This window comes from Nyctereutes procyonoides, unplaced genomic scaffold (genome assembly GCF_905146905.1).
Source record: "Nyctereutes procyonoides isolate TBG_1078 unplaced genomic scaffold, NYPRO_anot_genome, whole genome shotgun sequence".
NCBI classification, from domain to species: Eukaryota; Metazoa; Chordata; class Mammalia; order Carnivora; family Canidae; genus Nyctereutes; species Nyctereutes procyonoides.
The window spans coordinates 32,536,612-32,557,660 of record NW_026575131.1 but is presented as its reverse complement, the minus strand read 5'-3'; the positions used below and the strand labels follow the sequence as shown (position 1 = coordinate 32,557,660).

At 47.2% G+C, this 21,049-nt stretch overlaps 1 protein-coding gene across 1 annotated transcript in view; it reads left to right on the top strand.

The window, feature by feature from the left end:
* The window catches only part of FLNB (filamin B), a 138,429-nt gene that overhangs the window by 78,252 nt on the left and 39,128 nt on the right, over positions 1–21,049 (top strand). Inside the window, 15 exon segments of the mRNA XM_055344869.1 lie at positions 130–267; positions 1,771–1,897; positions 3,213–3,349; positions 4,836–5,029; positions 5,976–6,089; positions 6,945–7,088; positions 7,339–7,462; positions 7,799–7,959; positions 8,995–9,085; positions 9,362–9,531; positions 14,126–14,243; positions 16,657–16,919; positions 18,141–18,738; positions 19,431–19,604; positions 20,417–20,579. Of these exon segments, the coding sequence (XP_055200844.1) occupies positions 130–267; positions 1,771–1,897; positions 3,213–3,349; positions 4,836–5,029; positions 5,976–6,089; positions 6,945–7,088; positions 7,339–7,462; positions 7,799–7,959; positions 8,995–9,085; positions 9,362–9,531; positions 14,126–14,243; positions 16,657–16,919; positions 18,141–18,738; positions 19,431–19,604; positions 20,417–20,579 (2,716 nt within the window).

The window sequence follows — 21,049 nt, the reverse complement described above, 5'->3', positions numbered from 1 at the left end:
GGCCTTGGGCAAGTGCTGCAAACCCTCTGTGCAGAGCAAACATTTTCTTGGCAGGTGGCTCCCAGTTACCTTGGCTTGCTTGACTCTAACGAATGAAAGGTTGAATTGATGTCAAAACTGTGTTTGCAGCCTGTAGTCCAAATGCCTGCCGGGCCAGTGGCCGGGGCCTGCAGCCCAAAGGCGTCCGCATCCGGGAGACTGCAGACTTCAAGGTTGATACCAAAGCTGCTGGAAGCGGGGAGCTCGGTGTCACTGTGAAGGGTCCTAGTAAGTGCTCCTTTGTTTCCTCATCTCAGGGGTGACTTCAGCTGGCTTTGCATCCATGGCATATGGATTTCATCCCATAGCCAGTTTTGATGGATCCCAGAGAGCTGTGTCAAAGAGTGGAGGCTGTCTGGGCCCCATGAGGAAAGAGGCCGTGATCAATTAGTTAACGTCTACCCTGGGTGCAATGGGAACAGTGGTGGTTTGACAGCCTCCTGTATTAAGGCTTCTGGGAATAGAAGAAGCACTGATGTAATGGAGTTTGGGAAGTGCTATCCTTGGAACGACAACCTGAAGTGACTTATTTTTTATTTGAGGAAACGTAGGCTCTAGAGGAAGGGTCTTGCCCAAGGTCACACAGCTTGTAAGTATCTGAGCTGGAATTCAAGCAGTCTCAAAAGCCAGTAATTTTCCCACTACAGGTTACATTTTATAGACTATGAAATTATGCCAAGTACCTAATTACTATGATCAGTGCTTATAGAAGGAAAATAAAATTCCCTAAGATTACGTTTTCTTTGTAGATAAAAGCTGTTTGTGGAGGGGTGGGTTGTACTCTGCGACTCTTTCTTCCCTTTTTGGGAAAGGAGACCACAGACGCAGGGATGAGCGTCTGCTCTGTCCGTGTTCTCCCCTGCCACAGAGAAGCAGCCCTGCATCTCTGGCTGCCGGGGCTTGGTGGGAATGTGTGCTTCCTCTGCCGGGATTGCTCCCACCCTCTGTATTCTCAACAGGTTGGGGCAGGAGTATTCAGAGCTCCAGAGAGTCAATATTTGATCCCAGAGCACTGAGCTATGGGGAGGGCTGGGTTTGAAGGGTGGCTGAGGTTCTAGACTGCCCTGACCTAGAGCCAAGCTGCTCTGGGGCTGCCATAACTGCTGGCTTGTTGCTTTAGAAGCCAAGGAGAAGTTTTTTCTGACCTTTGGATTCTCGCTTGACTAAGTGGCTTTCCCAGCCAAACCTCAGGGCTCAACATAAAACAAGTTCCTACCTGATGGCTCAGTTTAGAGTTTGTGGTACAGCATTTAAAACCTGTCTTCTTGTAGATAGTACTCAGGAGTTTTCTCCCTTTGGTTGTCCAGCTTTAAAAGAGATGTGCCAAGACAGTAACCTGAAACGCATGCCAAATACTCATAAGGGTTCAGTCCCTCCTCAGTTTTGTGAGAGGCTAAGACAGCGATCGTTAAGAAAAATTGAGGTATGACTAGATTTGTTTTTACACAGACCCAGGAGGTCAAGGACCCCTCCATCCCCAGTAGCTCAGAGAGCCTTTTAAAGCCGGTTTGCTGGAAAGTCTTCATTTCCCCACACTTTTGAGGCAGAGATGGGTCTATTTTTAGGCTTGGGTGAATCTCAGGTTTTGAGGGTGTCACACTCTGAGGCAGCCCACTTTGTTTCCCTATGTGGCTTATGTCTTGTGGATATTGCTCTTTCTGTTCTTGTCCTTTGGATTCTTGTTCTCAGTTTGGGATTGCTTTGGAAGGATGGTGTGCTTTCTTCCCACAGAGGGTCTGGAGGAGCTGGTGAAACAGAAAGGCTTTCTGGATGGAGTCTATGCATTTGAGTATTACCCCAGCACCCCAGGGAAATACAGCATCGCCATCACGTGGGGGGGACACCACATTCCAAAGAGGTGAGTCTCCAGCAAGAGTTGCGTCTTCTCTGGAGGCGTGTTCAGCCTGGGGCAGGCTCACGGTGGTTGCTTCCTGGGCTGTAGGAGGGAAAGAGATCTACTTTGTTGAAAACTTTTTTTTTTTTTTTCGAGAGCAGCACAGACATTTGGCTTGTTCTCAAAAACAGCAGAAAGTCACTGTGGTTTCAGTTGCCTTGCTTTAAATCAAATGCTGGTGGTTTGGGGCTGACGGGAGGCAGGGAAGCCAGAAGGAGCAGTAATAGAGAGCAAATGGGCTGTGTATCTATACACCCTTATGTAAACTGGGATTCTCTTTCTTTCAATGTGTGCCTCTGTTCAGGAATGCCATGGGGGTAAAATCTGCCATGGTTTACATTAAAATTCTCTACGTGAGCGCAGTCAGGAGCCAAGGGACGCAGTCTACAGCTTTGCCTTGTGGGGATCACAGTTACCCTTCCCTGTTCACATGTTTTCCAGCTCTCCTGGGGGCAACTTTAAATTCTGAATAAATTGCATTTACCTTGAGAAATATCTGGGCATTATAGGGTTCTGAGAATCTAAGCAAACTTTTTTTTTCTTAAATATACTTATTTAAACAATCTGCACACCCAGCATGGGCCTCAAATTCACAGCCCCCAAGATCAAGAGCCACATGCTTTACCGACTGAGCCAGCCAGGTGACCCCTCTAAGCAAATTTTTAAAAATTCTTCTATACTAAAGTTAAAGCACATTTGTTCATATATGAAATAAAGCCTATTCAACCTAGTTTTCTTCTTATGTTTTTTTAAAGATTTTATTTATTTATTTTAGAGAGAGAGGGCACAAGTGGGAAGGGCAGAGGGGAATGGAGAGAGAGTTTCAAGTAGACTCGACACTGAATGTAAAGCCTGATGTGAGGCTCTATCCTGGGACCCTGAGATCATAACCTGAGATGAAACCAAGAGTTAGATGCCCAACTGACTGTACCACCCAGGTGCCCCTTGTTCATATAATATAAGCAGGATATAGGAAGGAATGCTCTCTCTTACCTTCCAGAGCTCACAGTCTGGTGAGCCCTACACTCAAAAGGTGAATGATCAAAAGGATGAGTTAGTGTGTTTTGTGTGCCAGTGGTTACCTGAGTGTCCCGTGGCAGCCATAGTACATTATATTGTTGACATAACAATGGCTGTGGGGCCACCTGTGTGGAGGAAGGGCTTGGCTGAACATTGGGACTCCAGGTAGAAGGAGTGGAAAAATATGTGTAAACAGCTTATGGCTATAATTAGCCCCTTCTTTGCTTTTCTTTAATGCTTTTTGTTCTTTTTCTCCTAGCCCCTTTGAGGTTCAAGTTGGCCCTGAAGCAGGCATGCAGAAAGTTCGTGCATGGGGCCCTGGCCTTCATGGTGGGATTGTCGGGCGGTCAGCAGACTTCGTGGTAGAGTCCATTGGCTCTGAAGTTGGGTCTCTGGGTAGGTGGAAACAGCTGGCCAACAGCTTCTGGAGGGCTGAGATTATACAAGGCTTGGTCCCAGGGTCAGACTGAGAATTGGGGCTTCCTCCAAACCTCACTACCCTTAGCCTCCTGGCCTCCTGACCACCCAAATCCAACTCTTAATACTGCTATGGGATTGCAATTTTCATTTTCCTCATGCCTTTCAAGGTCCCCTCTGCCTCTTCATTCATTCATCTGCTAAACCTCAAGGGCAGAGGTTTCCTATGGGTGTTGTGCCTGAAACAGTGCTGAGAACATACAAGACACTCAGCAAATATTGTTGACTGATTCTTTATTTATTTAAATATTTTACTTATTTATTCATGAGAGACATACAGAGAGAGGCAGAGACACAGATGGAGGGAGAAGCAGGCTCCCTACTGGGAGCCTGATACAGGACTCGATCCTAGGACTCCAGGATCACGACCTGAGCCAAAGGCAGACACTCAACCATGGAGGCACCCAGGTGCCCCTAATTCTTAGTTTAGATGGATGAATGAATTTTGTTGAAACTAGAAATTTGAAGAATAAATATTCTTTGGAGCCTAACAAGATGTTTTAGGAGCCTAACAGGATATTTTAAGTACACATCTGATGTATATAGGATTCATTTAGAACAATGGTCAGCAAGCCTGCTCTAGAAAAGACAAGAGAGCAAATATTTTAGTATTGTGGGCCATATTTGCCCTGCTGCAACTGTTGTGAGTCTGCCATTGTAGTATGAAAGCAGCCATAGAAAGGACAGAAGTAAAGGAGTGTTGCTGTGTCCCAGCAAAGCCTTATGTACAAAAACAGGTAGCAGATCAGTTTGGCCCACTGGCCATAGTTTGGTGACTACTTGTTTTAGGTACTAAAAATAAGCAAACTGGGAAAAAGAAGAAATCACCTTTAGTGTTTAGAATCAATGTTTTGGTATGATATTAAACCTTTGGCATATCCTTCTAGACTTTAAAAAAAATACATTCATCTGCCACAAAAAATATCTAGGGGGAATCTGTTTTTCTGCCTCAGATAAATAGAGGCTATGTCTTGATTTTCCATGGTTTCTTTGGAATTCCATTGTATGGATGTCTAATGTTAGGCTCTCTAGTTATTTCCAGTTTTCCTGTAGAAGCAGTGCTGAATCCATGTACTTTGTATCTGTTTACGAATATCCTTGATTATTTCCTTCAGACAAAAGCCCAGAAGTGGATTTGATGGGGCAAAGGGTGGGCATCGGTTTAAGATTTTGCTTGACCTTCCTTGTTAGATGAAGTTTAAAAAAACAAAACCAAAAAACATAGTATAAGATCCAACCCTTCCATGTCTAGTGGAGACTCAAGAGGCTTGGTTTTATGGGAAGGGGACACAAACAGATTTCAAGCTTCTGGCTGATACTTGGCTTTGAGGGTTTGAGCTGCTGGTAACACAAGATAGGTTCTTTCCACCATGCAAATAGGGGTCCCTCTCACCCTGTCCCCCAGGGTTTGCCATTGAAGGCCCTTCCCAGGCAAAGATTGAGTATGACGACCAGAATGATGGGTCATGTGATGTCAAGTACTGGCCCAAGGAGCCCGGCGAATATGCCGTTCACATCATGTGTGATGACGAAGACATCAAGGAGAGCCCATACATGGCCTTCATCCACCCAGCTGCGGGAGACTACAACCCAGATCTGGTGAGTCTGTTTGTCATATTTCTGTGCTCTCTTGCTGGCTCCTGGCCCTCCCTGTGGTACCCAGAAAGTGACCTTAAACAGCGTGTTGAGGGAGACCAGCGGGGAGCCATGTGGAGTTTGGTCTGAGTTAGAACCCTGGTAGTACCACGTAGAGCTTCTCTAATGCTGGGCAAGTCACATACCTCTCTGACTCTTGATTCTTTCTCCATAAAAGGGGAATGATAGGGTCTGCTTCCTAGGGTATCTGGGATGATTTGGGGAGCTAACATGCACAAAGACAGCCCTTAGCTCAGTGCCTGGCCCATGCAGGGGGCTGCAGAAGCTGCTCTTCATAAATGAAAGGTATTTTTTTTCTCCCTAGCTCCCTTCTCTTAAATTGGAGCAGTGTTTCTAAGAGCTTCTGTCACACTCTTAGGAGGCTGATAAGCATCGAGTCTGGGGCAGCCTGCCTGCTAGGAGGAAGCCTCCACAACCCACGTGGGCTGCTGTGGCCCACCTGGGCAGCTGTTTATATAGGCTGATGTCATTCTGGGCTGGTTGGTTTCCCTCTTTGGCCAACTGCTTGTCCTTTGCTCTCTGGAAGCTGCTAACTTTTGGAATGTGTGTGGTAAAGGTTCTGAGCCCCCTTGAAGTGGGAATATTGAAAGGACATGGCTGGAGGTCCCTGCCCTGGTTATTGTAAGTTATCTATATCAACTCAGAATAAGGCAAGGAGCCCCAGGTTGGTTTGGGGCTTGGTTTTTGAGAGTTTCCTTCCTCGTGGGAGGTTAATGATCCTGTTTTTATTTTTGAGTCACAACCTACTTGAGCATGATGTTAGGTACTGTAAAGCGAGACCCCAAAAGAAGTGGTTTTGTTCTCATCTCATTCTCTGGTTACTGGTCGTTATGTTGGGGTTTCATTGGGGCCTTGCACAGAAAGAATCATTATTGGCCCTTTGCCCCAGGTTCAAGCATATGGGCCAGGTTTGGAGAAATCTGGGTGCATTGTCAACAACCTGGCTGAGTTCACTGTGGATCCTAAGGATGCTGGAAAAGCTCCCTTGAAGATATTTGCTCAGGTAAGTTTCCAGGGGCCATCTGTGCAGCTAATGATCAGGGGACACATTTCTGTCACTGCAATGACAAGTTGCTCAGTTCATCTGACCCTCAGTTCATTCGTCCACATATTGAGAATAATATTTATCTCATGGGGTTATGTGAGGATTAAATGGAATTCTAATATATAAAGCAGGGTGCTTTTCTCATCTTTATGATTTATATTTTTTGGAAACAAGGGTTGATTTCAGATTTCCCTGTCCACATCCTTCAGTGTGGCCAAAGCTACCTAGGTAGCTTGGCAGGAGGTTTGTAAATAAGAATCTATTAAAGATGTTTATCTAATTTAATTGAATTTGGCCCAATGATTTAAGTGCAGGAGTTAAAATTAAGAAGTACTTTTTTAAAGATTTATTTATTTATTTTAGAGAGAGAGAGTGTGTGTATGTGTGCATGCATGAGCACACGCCTGAGTGAGGGGAGGGGCAGAGGAAGGACAGCATCTCAAGCAGACTCCTGCTGAGCCTGGAGCCTGATGCAGGGCGTGGTCTCTAGACCCTGAGATCATGGCCTGAGCTGAAATCAAGAGTTGGACACTTAACTGACTGAACTACCCAGGTGCTCCCAAATTAAGAAGTACTGAGTGGCCATGGCTTTCTTTTGGGGTTGTATGTCTCTTATTAAAAACAAGTAAATACAGGCGGTATTTTATCACCTATAATGATGGCATGCATTGTGAGAGTGGGGAATAGCATAGTTCTTCTGTGAAGTTTTGTTGGGTGAGTGGTGACTTGATTGTATTGGGAAGCTGTGGTGGCCCTGTTTGATGAAGAATGTGTGAGGGCCAGTTTCTTTTCTTAGCCCCTGTTCTTTTGTAGGATGGCGAAGGCCAGCCCATTGACATCCAGATGAAGAGCCGGATGGATGGGACATATGCCTGCTCGTACACCCCAGTTAAGGCCATCAAGCACACCATTGCTGTGGTCTGGGGAGGTGTGAACATCCCACACAGTCCCTACAGGGTAGGTTGTGAAGCATGATCCTGCTGTTATATGAAAAAACTAAGTCTTGTGGCAAGCCTGTGCTCCATGCCTGATGGCCAAGGCAGATCCATCCATCCCTGGTCAGCTATGACAGATGGAGTGGTTTGAAAGACAGAGTGCTCTAGATTGCCCCCCAAAACTATTATTTCTAACAATATTAACTAACAATTTTTCACTGGGTCCAGGTGGAGGAAAAGTTGGTTATAACTTTCTCCTATGTTCTCTTCAGGTCAATATCGGGCAGGGTAGCCATCCCCAGAAGGTCAAGGTATTTGGGCCAGGCGTGGAGCGAAGTGGACTGAAGGCAAATGAGCCTACTCATTTCACAGTGGACTGTACTGAGGCTGGGGAAGGTAAAATGGGGCTTCCCCCAGCGCGGTGACTGCTGCTCCTTGAGGAGGAACATTCTTTTCCTAACGTTTGAAGGGCAGTGAACTTTGAGCCAGAAAATAGTGCACCTGAATAGGTCATTGTTCACCTAATGAGCGTCTGTGTCAATTCCTTGGTGATCTTTGCTAATCCTTCATCCCTTCTGGAAAGCCCTGACTTAGCACCATCCCTTTGTCAGGTTTGTTACTGGAAACTTCCCAATTGCTTTTTTGGGGTGTTAGCTGAGCTGAGCTGGAAGCGATTGCATGGGACGTGCTGTTTCTTGTACACTGGTGCGCTCATAAGCTGGTCTGTTCCAGGTGATGTCAGCGTTGGCATTAAATGTGATGCTCGGGTGTTAAGTGAGGATGAGGAAGACGTGGACTTTGACATTATTCACAACGCCAACGACACGTTTACGGTCAAATACGTGCCTCCTGCCGCCGGGCGATACACTATCAAAGTTCTCTTTGCATCTCAGGTGTGTTTTTGGGCCTGGGTTCTTTCTGGCCACCTGTGTGCATATTTCCTTTTTATTTTTTTTTTTTTTTATTTTTTTTTTAGCAGTAGGGGAGTGTCTTGAGAATTCTGCTCAGCGGTTTTCCTTTCTGGTTTCCGAAAACCATGAAGGAAAAACAAGACAAAACAAAACAAAACACTCAGAACTAAAATTTTACCACTCTCTAGCAAAAGTGAGGCAGAATGTATTCAATGGTTACAGCAGGGCTGTGGAAGGAGACTGGTTTGTTAGAGACACTCATCAAGTTTCTGATTGAAACACAATGAGCTTCTAGATGTGTTCTACTTTGACCGCTTTGAAGCAATGGCTTTGGCCTTGACCCTTAAACTTTTATAGTAACAGGCGCTTTGACCTTTCAAATTAAGTTCATATTTATGTGTGATAGGTGAGGATAAGTCGAGTGGTACTTAAAACAGGGAACAGTGGGATCCTGGTGATTCAAATTAATCTCACATAAGGATAGGAGTCTCAGGAGAAAGTTCTGTGCCTGACAGTGTTGGTCTTGAATTGATTTCATCCAGTTAACCTGTTTTTCCTTTATTCCAGTAATCTGCAACTTTCTTTATGAAGAATTATAATCATTCTATTTCTGATCAGCTCTGAGCTGTACCTGAGGACATATCCTTCCCCCTGCCCCCCCCCCCCAATCCTACATGTTATTGTCATTTTGGGTTTTATTCTTGGTAGGATTTTTTGCATCCTAAGTACTCAACCTTTGGTGTTAAAGGCTCAGAATTTTCAGATGCATTTGTAGGAGACTTTCCTTTAGCTGTGCAGTGAGCAGGTCAAAGCCTGCGATGTTAGAAGTCCAGGCATTTGTTAGTGACCCCCAGTGGCCTCTACCTGAGGCTAAAGTACAAAGGCTTGACGTGGGGTGACGGAAGTTTGCCTGCCACCTGCCAGAGTCATAGAGGTCTCCCCCTTCGTGTCGTTAGAAGGCTAAACTCTGGCAGATGCTTCAGGGGCTTTCCTACTGAGACAGTGTCTTCCCTACAGGAAATCCCTGCCAGCCCTTTCAGAGTGAAAGTTGACCCTTCCCATGATGCCAGCAAAGTGAAGGCGGAAGGCCCTGGGCTCAGCAAAGCAGGTAGGATGGCACGCTGGTGAGGCTGTCCTGGGGGACTACTGCAGGCCAGTGGCCATGGACATGTTTGGTCCAGGGACCTTGAGAGACTTGTCTCTGTCCAAGGCAGGTGGTCTGTGGGGGCCCCGTTCAGCAGGGAGCTGTTGGCAGTGGCTGAGCACCAGCCCCTGTCACCGACTGCCTTGGTAGAGCTGGTGCTGATGAACCCGTCTGACTGGTTGTAGAAGTGAAACTGCTCCAGCTAGGCCTGTCTCCTCACTTCACGGTATATCCTTCCAGGTGTGGAAAATGGGAAACCGACCCACTTCACGGTCTATACCAAAGGAGCCGGAAAAGCCCCACTGAACGTGCAGTTCAGCAGCCCCATTCCTGGAGACGCCGTGAGGGATTTGGACATTATCGACAATTATGACTACTCCCACACCGTTAAATACACACCCACCCAGCAGGTAGGGTCCTTCCCATTCCCCTGTCCTCTGCCTCCCCGTCACCCAGGCCCCTTCCCCCTCAGTGCCGTGCTGGGCCCTTTGGACATCAAGGCTGTGATCTGCGCTCTGTTGAAGTGCTCCTCTGCGGGTGGCGGCTTTCCATGCCTGTCCTCCTGAGCCTCCCAGGAGGTGGTTGGTCCTGTGAGGAGAGCCTGAAGGTTTCCCTAAGAACAAGCAGGAAGCTAGCCCCTCTCTCCGTGTCCCTATCTCCTACCTCCATTTTGGGTTTTAGCAGAAACAGTGAGCTCTTGAAATTCGGGGCCTGGTATCTACCTCTTATTCCACACACAAGCCCTTCCTTGCCATCTGGCCTTTGTTTAGTCTTTGCTGAATTCCTCATGGGGAGGAGCGGCAACACCAACACCTTTATGTTCCCCTGCTGGCCCTTTTACAAGGCGGTGTTGTGGGTCTCCCTCAAAGAGCCAGTCAGCCTTTAGTCCCCCTGAAATACTATCTAGGGCCCCAGAATATCCCCTTGTACAAAATTCAGGAACACAGACAGGATCCTATGATCCAGGCCACTTTGCTTTGATTGTTTTAGGCAAGAAGCACCTAAAAAACTGCTACTCTGTATGAATTCATGTTAATTTGTTCAAAATTGGGTTTTGCTTCATGGCCACACCTTTGGGGTCTGAGGAACAACTAACCCAGAAGAAAAGCCTGGGTTTTGCTATTTTTCTGTGTAGTGTTCTACACAGCCATTGCAAACCTCTCGGGTTTCTTCTTTCCTGAGGAAAACAGTCTCCCTTGTGTGAGGTACCCTCTGTGGGAGGACAGGGGTGATGTGTTCTGTAGAAACAACACCTGAGAAGCATTGCTCTCCTGGCAGTCAGTGAGGAGCTGCCCAGAGTCTAGTGGGAAGGAATGAGAAGTACGGTGAGGATGAGGGGGTGGTGTAGGTGTCCCCTCGTTAGGGGGCTACATATCCTCGGAGATGGAATCTTTACTGTGAGAACATCTGTAGCAGTGGGAGGGGTTCTGCAGGGTGAATTCTTGTGTACTATAGTACAGATGTGGCCTCTTATATCCAGATGTGCTTCTTCCTATTTCGTTCTTTGTTTTTACCTTCATGAGGGGTTCATTGTTAGCAATGGTAATAATACTTTTGTAGATAAAATACTCTTCCCATCCAGGCTGCTCAATGCTGAATGGGTAATTCTTTTCCTCCTCATGATGAGGGCCAGAGGGAGACTCACCACTGGGAGCACGAGCCTGACATCATCCTTGTTGCCTGTTCTCTACATTCCTTAGGAGAAGGTACCAGAAAGCACAGCCATGCACACTGGTCAAGGTCATAAGGTCTTATTAGACTCTACTAAAAACATTTTGAGACTCTTGCTTTATTCTTTATCTATCAGCTTTTTGGGGTTTTGGCTGAGCCATTAGAAAGGAAGTTGCACACATTAAGACAGAGTCAGGTTTTAGCCTGTACTCCCAGAAAGGGCTTCAGAACCTCTTGCCCTGGATGCACCAGCTGCCAGTTGGGGCAGAGGTGGAGGCTAAAGTGGGAGGCTTCTTTGTTCAAAGTCATCCCAAGGTCAAGTTCATCCATTTCTTTGATAATAGCAGGTTTGTTGGCAGGCTCGATGGCCACTTGGGGCTTTGTTCAGATGCTGCCTGTCATATGTCCAAGAAGCCGGGCAGAGTCTTGGTGTTAGTCACTGCCTCCAGTGTGGATGGCTCACATGATGCCTTTCTGATCCTTGTTTGGAGTTTAGAGCAAAGTTTATGGTTTCATTTTTGGGGCAACTTGCAGTTCTGTATATTTCTCTATGGGAAATAAAACAAATTGAATTTCTTCTCTTCGTGAGTTCCCTGACGATGGGACATCATGTCCTTGTATATATGTCATAAATATTTTTCCATCCCCAGTGTTGAGAACAGGGTTCTTTGCTTGAATTGACAGCTTAAAGGGGGAAATACACAAAGTTGCGCCTCTACTCTCAAGCAGAGACCACTCAGGAACTTTGTAGGGAGAGTGGGGCCAACACACCTTTGATCTGTCTTTTCTGAAGAGCAGCATACAGCTCAGGATTGGTTGAACTAGCTTGCCTTCTGAGCTGTGCCCTTGGATGTGGTTAAGAGGTCAGCCCAGAAGGCTGTGCCCAACATGGCTGATGCCCACAGGTGCACCTTCTCATGGTTATTCCCTTTGGGGAATAACAGGCTGGAACTTTCCAGAAATGTAGTTGTTTGGTGTGTGTGTGTGGAGAGACAGCAGTGGGTCTTGGCCCAGGTGAGCGTGTCGCCCTCAGAATACAGGCTGTGCTGCGTGAGGATCTGGAGCCCTGCCTAATTGCTGACTCTTCACTCCCTGGCACCTGCGGGCTGCTGCTGTCCCCTGCAGGGTCTCTGAGTGACAGCTTGCAGATGCCCACCTACCTGTAGTGGGCCAGTCGCAGTCTTATTAGAAGACAGTGGTCAGAGTTCTTTTTGCTTTGGTGGCAGTAGAGTGTCACTTGTTGGGTTGGGGCTTCAGGATCCTACCAGAGGTGGGACAACGGCTTGATTTTTATGGAAGGAAGATCACACAATGCCATATTCTCCCAAGGATTTTGACTTCTATGCTTTTGGTTGTCTGTGCCCTCAGGGGACTTCCAGTTTCTCAAGCCCATGTTCCCTCATGTAGAGTGAGCACTTTGAGAAGCTGGTGGCAACAGCTCCATGACCCACCAGGTCAGAAGCCACTGGAAGTTGAAACCCCCACGTACTTTCTGGGAGTTCCTTGAGGAGACCCTGTAGCTTCACTGAGCCTCCCTGCCTGTCCTGGAGGTCTCTGAGGAAGGGGCTGTGAGTAGCTCACTTGATCCAGTCCTTACCTGAGCTCTAGGGTCAGAGTCTTACATTCGTGTGCTGTTCAGGATTAAGGTCTCAGAGGCACAGAGGGGAAAGAATAAAACTGTTCTGCCGTCAGCAAGGTCTTTGTGAAACGCACCAGTGGTCATTGCTCAGACATTCCTCATGTCACCACCCTCCAGGGGAAAAGCACAGTCCGTTCCTTAGCGGGGCTTCAGAGGAGACCTTAAAATGCTACAAGCCATTGCAGGTGTAAGTCTCCTAAGATTTCTTCCTCCCCCCTGTTAGGTTATTTGAGGTAGAGTAAATTTCCTATCTGAGGTTTTTTTTTTTTTTTTTTTATGACTGGTAATGAGAACACATGTTCTTTTATGAGATGGGTAGGCTTAACTGAAGGGATTTTTCCCTCTCCTGTGGTACTCCAGAGATGCAATCAGAAGACTGAGAGGGGCTGGTGGAGAAGCTTTTTCCATGATCGCTGTGAGGCCTATCCCTCAAGGAGTTAGGGGCTTGTGGGCAAATTGAACCTTGGGAAGAGCTAGCATGATGGGAGTGCCATGGCGGCTGAAGTCACAAGTCACCCCCTGACGTCCTTATTACAAAGAGAAGACCTTTCCTGTCCCAGGCTGGCTCTCAACTCTGTTGGATCTGACCCGTGTACCTTCTATCATGAAATATTACACCCTTGAGGCAGGGGGCCAGTTGGTTTGTGCTCATTGCCTATAAATCCTGGAGAATCAATCCTCCTTCCTTCATTGATGCAACCAAATTTTTTCTTGGCTTTCTCCCCCTTTTTTATTATTGAAAGCAATGTGAGAAAATATATAAGAGCCAAAAGCTACACCCTTTTAACACTTGATCACTGACAGCTTTCAGCAGAGCCTGAATTCTGGTGAGCCCCCCAGATTCTTGAGGGGGCATAGTCTCTCCCTCCACCTCCCCTTACATTATGCCTGGGGTGTTTGAGGTGAGGGAGATCCTAATCTACTGAGACAGGCCTGGGCTTTCATGGAGCCTTGGTTTGGCAGGGGGTAGGGAGGCCAGCAGTGAGTGGGCCAGGACTGGCTGGAGGAGAGCAGCCGTGGCACATATGGTCATACTGCACTCCTGTGCCCCCCAGGTAGCTAACAAGGGACCTGCCAAGCCCGTGGACGTGATTCCCTTCACACTGGCAACTTTTCTTTCCTTGACATAGATGTGGGAGTTTAGAGACTGCTCTAGTGTGCAAATCCCTTTCAGTCTAGTGGCCTGAAATTGATTTCCAAGACGTGGAGAAAGCTGGTTTTGTTTAGTTAGAGGCTCCCATACCCAGCAGCTCTACCCATGGCTGGGGTCAGCTGTGGCTGCGTAGGAGGTAGTGGGGCAGAGCAGCTGGGACACCGATCTGGGTGCCGTGGGTATGAACTCTCAGACTTACCAGGCATGTGATGTGGGGCAAGTGACTACTTCCCTGAGCTATAGTTTCCTTTACTGGAAAAATGGCGACATCGATGGGAACCACCGTTTGGAGATTGAGTCCAGACAATGCTTAAAAGCACTGAGTATGTGTGCTTGTTGTTATTCGTTGCTCTGATTTTATCTGACTTCTCAGTAGTTTTTGCCATGGGGCCAGAAGCTTAGAGAACTATGTTTGTGGTGGTCTAAATCCGTGGAGGCAAGTGCCCTGTGTCTCTGGAGGAATGAAAGATCTGGAAGGCAGGTTTAAACAACACATTAGATGTTGGTGCCCAAAGGTGCACTCTGTTTCCTCTCGTTCCAGGGCAGCATGCAGGTTCTGGTTACGTATGGTGGCGACCCCATCCCTAAAAGCCCTTTCACCGTGGGCGTGGCTGCTCCGCTGGATCTGAGCAAGATAAAAATTAATGGGCTGGAAAACAGTAAGTGTGTGGATGGAGGGGAGACAGGTCACCGAAGACCACCAACCAGGGTTGCCAATTAGATTCCCTTCAAAAGACAGTTTGCAGAGAAGCAAATCGTGCCTTAAGAGATTTTGCAGTGGGGCAGAACTGGGGCCATGCACTGGGGTAGCTCTGTGACCCTACCTGTGCTTAACCTCACCAAGCCTCGGTCTCCTCATTTTTACTGTGGAGGAGGGGTGGTCAAGAACACTTAACATTCACAGGAATATTTTGAAAGTTAAATGAGCTCGTAATTCAGGGGCTGGCACATAGCCCTTGGTAACTGCCGGCATCGCGGTGGGACGTTTTTATTACAAAGAGAAGTTGGGACACATTGCCTTCTGGTGACTTTCTACTGTGTTTAGCTGTCCTTGGCCATGGAATTCATATGCGGGTGGACACTCAAGCATAAAAGCCAACTCTCTGGCAACTCAGAAACCACAACCCCCACCCCACCCCAATATTCCTTTGGTTTGGTAGGTATCTTATTAGTATTAGCTCATTTCATTATTTTAAAATGTTTTAATTTGTTTTATTAGGGAAAATTCCAAACATACAAAAGGAAAGACAGTCGTGTAATATGAACACTGAAGTATTTACCACTTGGCTTCAAAAGTTCACCACATGATCATAAAATTCTTTTTTTATGCAAGTAATGCATAAATCCATTTTCACCCAAAAAAAGTCACAGTTGAGAGTAAACTCCACTCTAACCATCACCTCTTACTCTTCCTAGGGTTAACCAAAGTGAGCCGTTCAGTTTCTGTTCTTCCAGACCTTCTCTCTACATCTATACATGCATATATGCCAGCAGAAAACATTTGGCAATGTTCATTTTGCATTAAAGTTACCCTGCTCTATGCATATGTCTTCAGCCTGCCTTTTGACATCAGCAGTGCGTCTTGGAGAACATTCACATCTGTGTCCCCTTGTTGGCATGAGCTGCCATGTGGCCGTAGCCTGACCACACCACAATGGCACACATTCACCTGATTGCCTGGTCATGTGGGGCTCAGCGCACATACACCCCCACCCCCCCGCCCTGGGCAGGCCTATTTGGTCTTGGTGGACCATGGTTGAGCACCTTCACTGACCTGTGACTCAAATGCATGAATTGTGAAGAAGGCCACCTCCCAGTTCTGGGCTCTCTGAAGCAAGAGCCAGATGCCAGCTTTGTCACTGGAGGGCTGAGCATATGAAAGTCATTATCCAGGCCTTTCATATATCTCTTCATTGCTCCTTTCTATAAGATAGCTAAGGGCTTCAATTCCAGACCAGGAAGGTGCAGTGCAGATTAGGGCAAGCCTTTGGACCATGGCACTCTATGGCCTCCTTGCTTGTGATTAGGCAGTGCGTATCTTGGGAGGCCCCCTGTGACCCTAGAATCAGGATTTCCTTGGCTTGTGGTGGGGGCCCTATGCTCTCAGTGCTTTCATTTTGGTTCAAAGTCCTTTCCCCCCTTCTTTTTTAAAAAACTTTATTTATTTATTTGAGAGAGAGAGAGCACAAGCAGGAAGTGTGGCAGAGGGAGAGGGAAAAGCAGGTTCCCCACTGAGCAGAAAGCCCCACACAGGGCTCAATCCCAGGACCCCCGGATCACGATCCAAGCCGAAGGCAGCTGCTTAATGGACTGAGCCAGCCAGGCGCCCTAGTCCTTTCCCCTTTTTTGTCAAGTATAACACATGAGTTTTCCATGGCCCTGCTTTGCAGAGACCTTTCAAATACCAGCGCAGCCCAGAGAGTCCGTTTTTCAGATTCTCATTGGTGCCCCTGCATTGGCCAGCTTGGTGACTTTTGCTTTGTTGGCTATGGGATTAAATTTGCTGCCAAGGATTATTAAATAAAACATTGGCTTATGGGGATGTTTTGATACAAAGTCAACACCAAAAGTAAGTAAAAGGAGAGAGGACGGTGTCAGATTATAAGTTGGCAGAGCAGAATGTGGGGTCAAGTAAATTTACGTGTGAGTCCCACCTTTGTGGTCTGCTGCATATGGCACCCTGCACACATTCCTTACCCTCTGAGCCTCAGTTTGTTAAAGCCATTGGTAACTAATAATACCCTAGAGGATTGTGGTAAAAATGAAAGGAGATGATGTGCTGTCCTGAGCCTGGGGATAAAGTGCAGGCAGTAAGTAACCAATCATTATTGTAACCGTACGTGTCAGCTGTCGTTGTCATCTGTATCATTATTAGCGAGTAGCTATACTGGTCGTTATCCAGGTAAATGCTGATTATCCCAACTTAGTCTTTCTTCTTGTCCTTGGTACCCTTGCTTGTTGGACATGCCAAGATAAGGCCTCATGTCCAGGGAACCAACACTGTTCTGCTTTCAGCCGTTTTTGCTGCTGCAAAGGGTCAGCTCATCACTAGGGCGTATTCCTCTCTTCCAGGAGTTGAAGTAGGGCAGGGGCAGGAGTTCGCCATCGACACCAAGGGAGCAGGCGGCCAGGGAAAGCTGGATGTGACGATCTCGAGCCCCTCAAGGAAGATTGTGCCGTGTCTGGTGGCACCCGTGGCAGGCCGGGAGGGCAGCACGGCCAAGTTCATCCCTCGGGAGGAGGGGCTATACGCTGTAGATGTCACCTACGACGGACACCCCGTGCCTGGAAGCCCCTACACAGTGGAGGCCTCACTGCCACCGGATCCCACCAAGGTCAGCTTTGGTTTCTGTACCAGGACTTTGTCTCCTGTTGTCCAATATACCATTGTAGTCCTTCACTGATCCTGCGTGACAGTGGTCTTTGGAAAGTTATTTTCCAAGGAAAGTCCATTCTTAATGGCTGACAGTAGTTTTCTGTCCTACATCTCAGCCTGAGGATTCCTTGGGCAGCTGGGTGTACTCCCCACTGCTCCTTCTCTTGCTCGCTGGTGGTGAGGCTTTGGTGAGGTACTCCTTGTCCCTAAGTCCTGTTCCTCCCATTTGTTAGCATGATAGCAGCACTCGCTTCACAATGAGCCTGTGAGGGCAAAGTGAGAGCCCAGTGGCCGGCATGACAGGTGAGCTCACCCTGCAGAAATTATTTAACTCAATAGAAAAATAGATTAGGCTCATTATCATTTCTTCCTAGTAGCCCGGAATCCAGGGCTTTAGAGTATTTTCAGTGGTCTCAGTAGCATGAGTCCTATAAAACTCTCTTATTTGTTGAATCAGAAATGAAAGCCCTGGCCCCACCTTTGAAAAGTAGTTTAGTCTGTTTGGTTTTAAATTTTTGTATTAGACCATAGTGTTTGGAGTTTTAGGTCTGTAGAAAATTGAGAGGCAGGTACAGAGATTTCCCTGCTACCTGCTGTGCCTGCACGTGCACAACCTCCCCCAGCAGAGCAGTACATGTATTACTATGGATGAACCTGCCTTGACATCCTGTTCACCCCAGATACAGAGTTTACAGGAGGGTTCACCCTGGGTGCTATGCATCCTACAGGTTTAGACAAATGTATAATGACACATATCCACCACTCCAGTGTCATGTTTTATTATATGGAATTTGTTGAGAGGTGTAGCTGTCAAAGCAACAGAAAGGTCCATAAAACCATCCTATAAACGTTCAGACCTGCGTGTGTTTGTTAGACCAGACGTTAGGTCTCCACCTGCGGCCCTGTGGTTCAGAAATGCTGGGTGCAGCAGGAGGGGAAGTCATGCCCCGTGCTTCGGAGGGCTACGCCTCTGGGCTGTGGCTTTCAGGCGTTGTCTCCCTCTCGTAGCTGTTCACAGCCTGGATGGCACTATGGCTCTAACTCTGTGGTCTGACTCAGAGACCCCAGGGAGGAGGGCCACTCAACTAAGATGCAGCTCAGTGCTGATTGCAGGCTTAGAGGTTAAGCAGTGCTGGCTGAGCATCAGGCAGACTTTGACTTTTATTCTCTGTTCAAATAGGTGAAGGCCCATGGTCCTGGCCTTGAAGGTGGTCTCGTGGGCAAGCCTGCCGAGTTCACCATCGACACCAAAGGAGCAGGCACTGGAGGTTTGGGCCTCACCGTGGAAGGTCCATGTGAAGCCAAAATTGAATGTTCTGACAATGGTGACGGCACCTGCTCCGTCTCTTACCTGCCCACGAAGCCTGGGGAATACTTCGTCAACATTCTCTTTGAAGAAGTCCACATACCTGGTTCTCCCTTCAAAGCTGATATTGAAATGCCTTTTGACCCCTCTAAAGTCGTGGCTTCAGGACCAGGTCTCCAGCATGGGAAAGTGGGTGAAGCCGGGCTGCTGAGTGTTGACTGTTCGGAAGCAGGGCCCGGGGCCCTGGGCCTGGAAGCCATCTCAGACTCGGGAGCGAAAGCTGAAGTCTGTATTGAAAACAACAAAGACGGTACCTACGCAGTGACCTACGTGCCCCTGACAGCCGGCATGTACACGCTGACCATGAAGTATGGTGGCGAGCTCGTGCCCCACTTCCCTGCCAGGGTCAAGGTGGAGCCCGCCGTGGACACCAGCAGGGTCAAAGTCTTTGGGCCAGGCATAGAAGGAAAAGGTGGGTTTCATAAAAAAAGAGGGAGACTGCAAAATAACTTGGGACTTAGGGGTCACCAGAAATGCAGAGCAGAGCTGCAAACTAATATGCCCACTGGGGCCAGGTGGGGTATAAGAAAACACTCACCTGTGGTTTCTACATCAGGAAGAGAGGGACCACAGCAAAGGGGTGAGCATGTGGCATTTCTGCTGCCCAGCCCTCACTTTGTTTCTCTACGGGGCATGGGGCTCATCACTGCCAGCAGATTTTCCTATTTCTCTGGCAAAGCCAGAAATCTTGTTTTTTATGTGGAAATTCAAGATCTTTCATTTTTTGGCACTTAATTGACAAGGTTTAAAACGTGATACTAATACCATACTTGCTGTAGAGCAAATCTGTCTTTTAAACTGTCGTAGCACTAACCCCACCTTTGTCTAAAAAGTATGCAAGGAGTTATGTTGTCACCAGTGGGAAGGGCTGGGAGGAGGAGCTTCGACAGGCTACCTGGGAAGAAGGAGCTTTTACAGGGTGGTTGCGGGGCGGGTGGGGGAGGTGGTCATTAATACTCTTGATTTGGAGAGTCAGAGAAAACAGTTGTCTATTGTCACTGAAATTAGACATAACATACCTAAAGTGCCAAGAACCCTGGTTCTTGGATTTGGTCCAAGGTCCTGGGTGTCGGTGATGTTCTTATCTGTGTGATTGCTCTGCAGATGTGTTTCGCGAAGCCACCACCGACTTCACAGTTGATTCACGGCCCCTGACACAAGTTGGGGGTGACCACATCAAGGCCCACATTGCCAACCCCTCAGGGGCCTCTACCGAGTGCTTTGTCACGGACAATGCCGACGGGACCTACCAGGTGGAGTACACACCCTTTGAGAAAGGTGAGATGACTTCTGCTTGGACACGACTGTCATTCAGAGCCATGCTAGGCCGTTTCCTTTGGTGACTGGTACTGACTCCTACCCCGGGTTGTCTGGCCTGTCTCAGCAGAGGCATGGACAAAGAGACAGGGACACGTAGAAACCTTCTTCCCCAACAGAGCCAGTGCTTGCTCAGTGCCTGACATGTTGGGCCTGCTGTGTGACAGTTGGGCCAGGTTTAGTCTCAGGCTCCTCTGAGCAGCTTGATGTCATGGCATATTGCCCTTTTGTATAATTTTGTTTACATAATTTCTTTCCTGAATATTAGAAATTATTGAAATGTTTGATAAATCAGGAAAGGATAAAGAAAAAAATGAAAGTACCATATATTCTCATTACCTGAATATATAATTCCTATAAAGATTCTGGTATAGATACTTTCAATCTTTTTATGTAGATGCATGTATATTCGATTTCATGGATTTCCCTTTGTCTCTTGGCTAACGACCAGATGGAGTTTTTCCAAATCAGGATAGTACATTTAAGATGACTAACTTGAATACAGACTTCGTGATATTTGCTTGGGGGAGAGGCCTGGTGTGTATGTGTACTGGGGAGAGAGGGTTATGTGGCTGCCAAGTGAACAGGAAGCATAAATAAATAGCTATATTTTTAAAAAATCAGATCAAACTGATACCTTTCTTTAACCTGCTTGTTTCAAATAACGTGGGGTAGCAGGTAGATGAGAATGCTAGATGAAACTCTACAGAGTGTTATTTCCCAGAAATAGATGACTCCTGTGCAATTATGTTTCTGTTTGTCGTTTTGAACAGGTCTCCATGTAGTGGAGGTGACATATGATGATGTGCCCATCCCAAATAGTCCCTTCAAAGTGGCTGTAACCGAAGGCTGCCAGCCATCTCGAGTCCAGGCTCAAGGACCAGGATTGAAAGAGGCCTTTACCAACAAACCCAATGTCTTCACTGTTGTTACCAGGTGAGGAAGGTCCTGGGATCTATGTGTTGACTCTCTAAAAGGAGTAGCCCTAGGTAGTTTAACTGCTCGGAAGGAGTTGTATGGGTATATTCTGCGTAGGTGTTATGGTCTCCCAACTTTTGAGAGGCTTTTTTTTTTTTTCATGGCATATTAGGTATGTTCTTTTTTTTTTTTTTTTAAGATTTTATTTATTTATTCATGATAGACATAGAGAGAGAAGGGGGACAGAGACACAGGCAGAGGGAGAAGCAAGCTCCATGCCGGGAGCCTGACGCGGGACTCAATCCCGGGACTCCAGGATTACGCCCTGGACCAAAGACAGGTGCTAAACCCATTGAGCCACCCAGGGATCCCCAGGCATGTTCTTTTGTCAAGCCTTATGCTATACAGAAAGGCCAGTATACCTCAAAAAGTACCAGAAAACCCTCACTTAAAGTCTTAAAATTGCTGAGTAAACCAGAACTAGATGG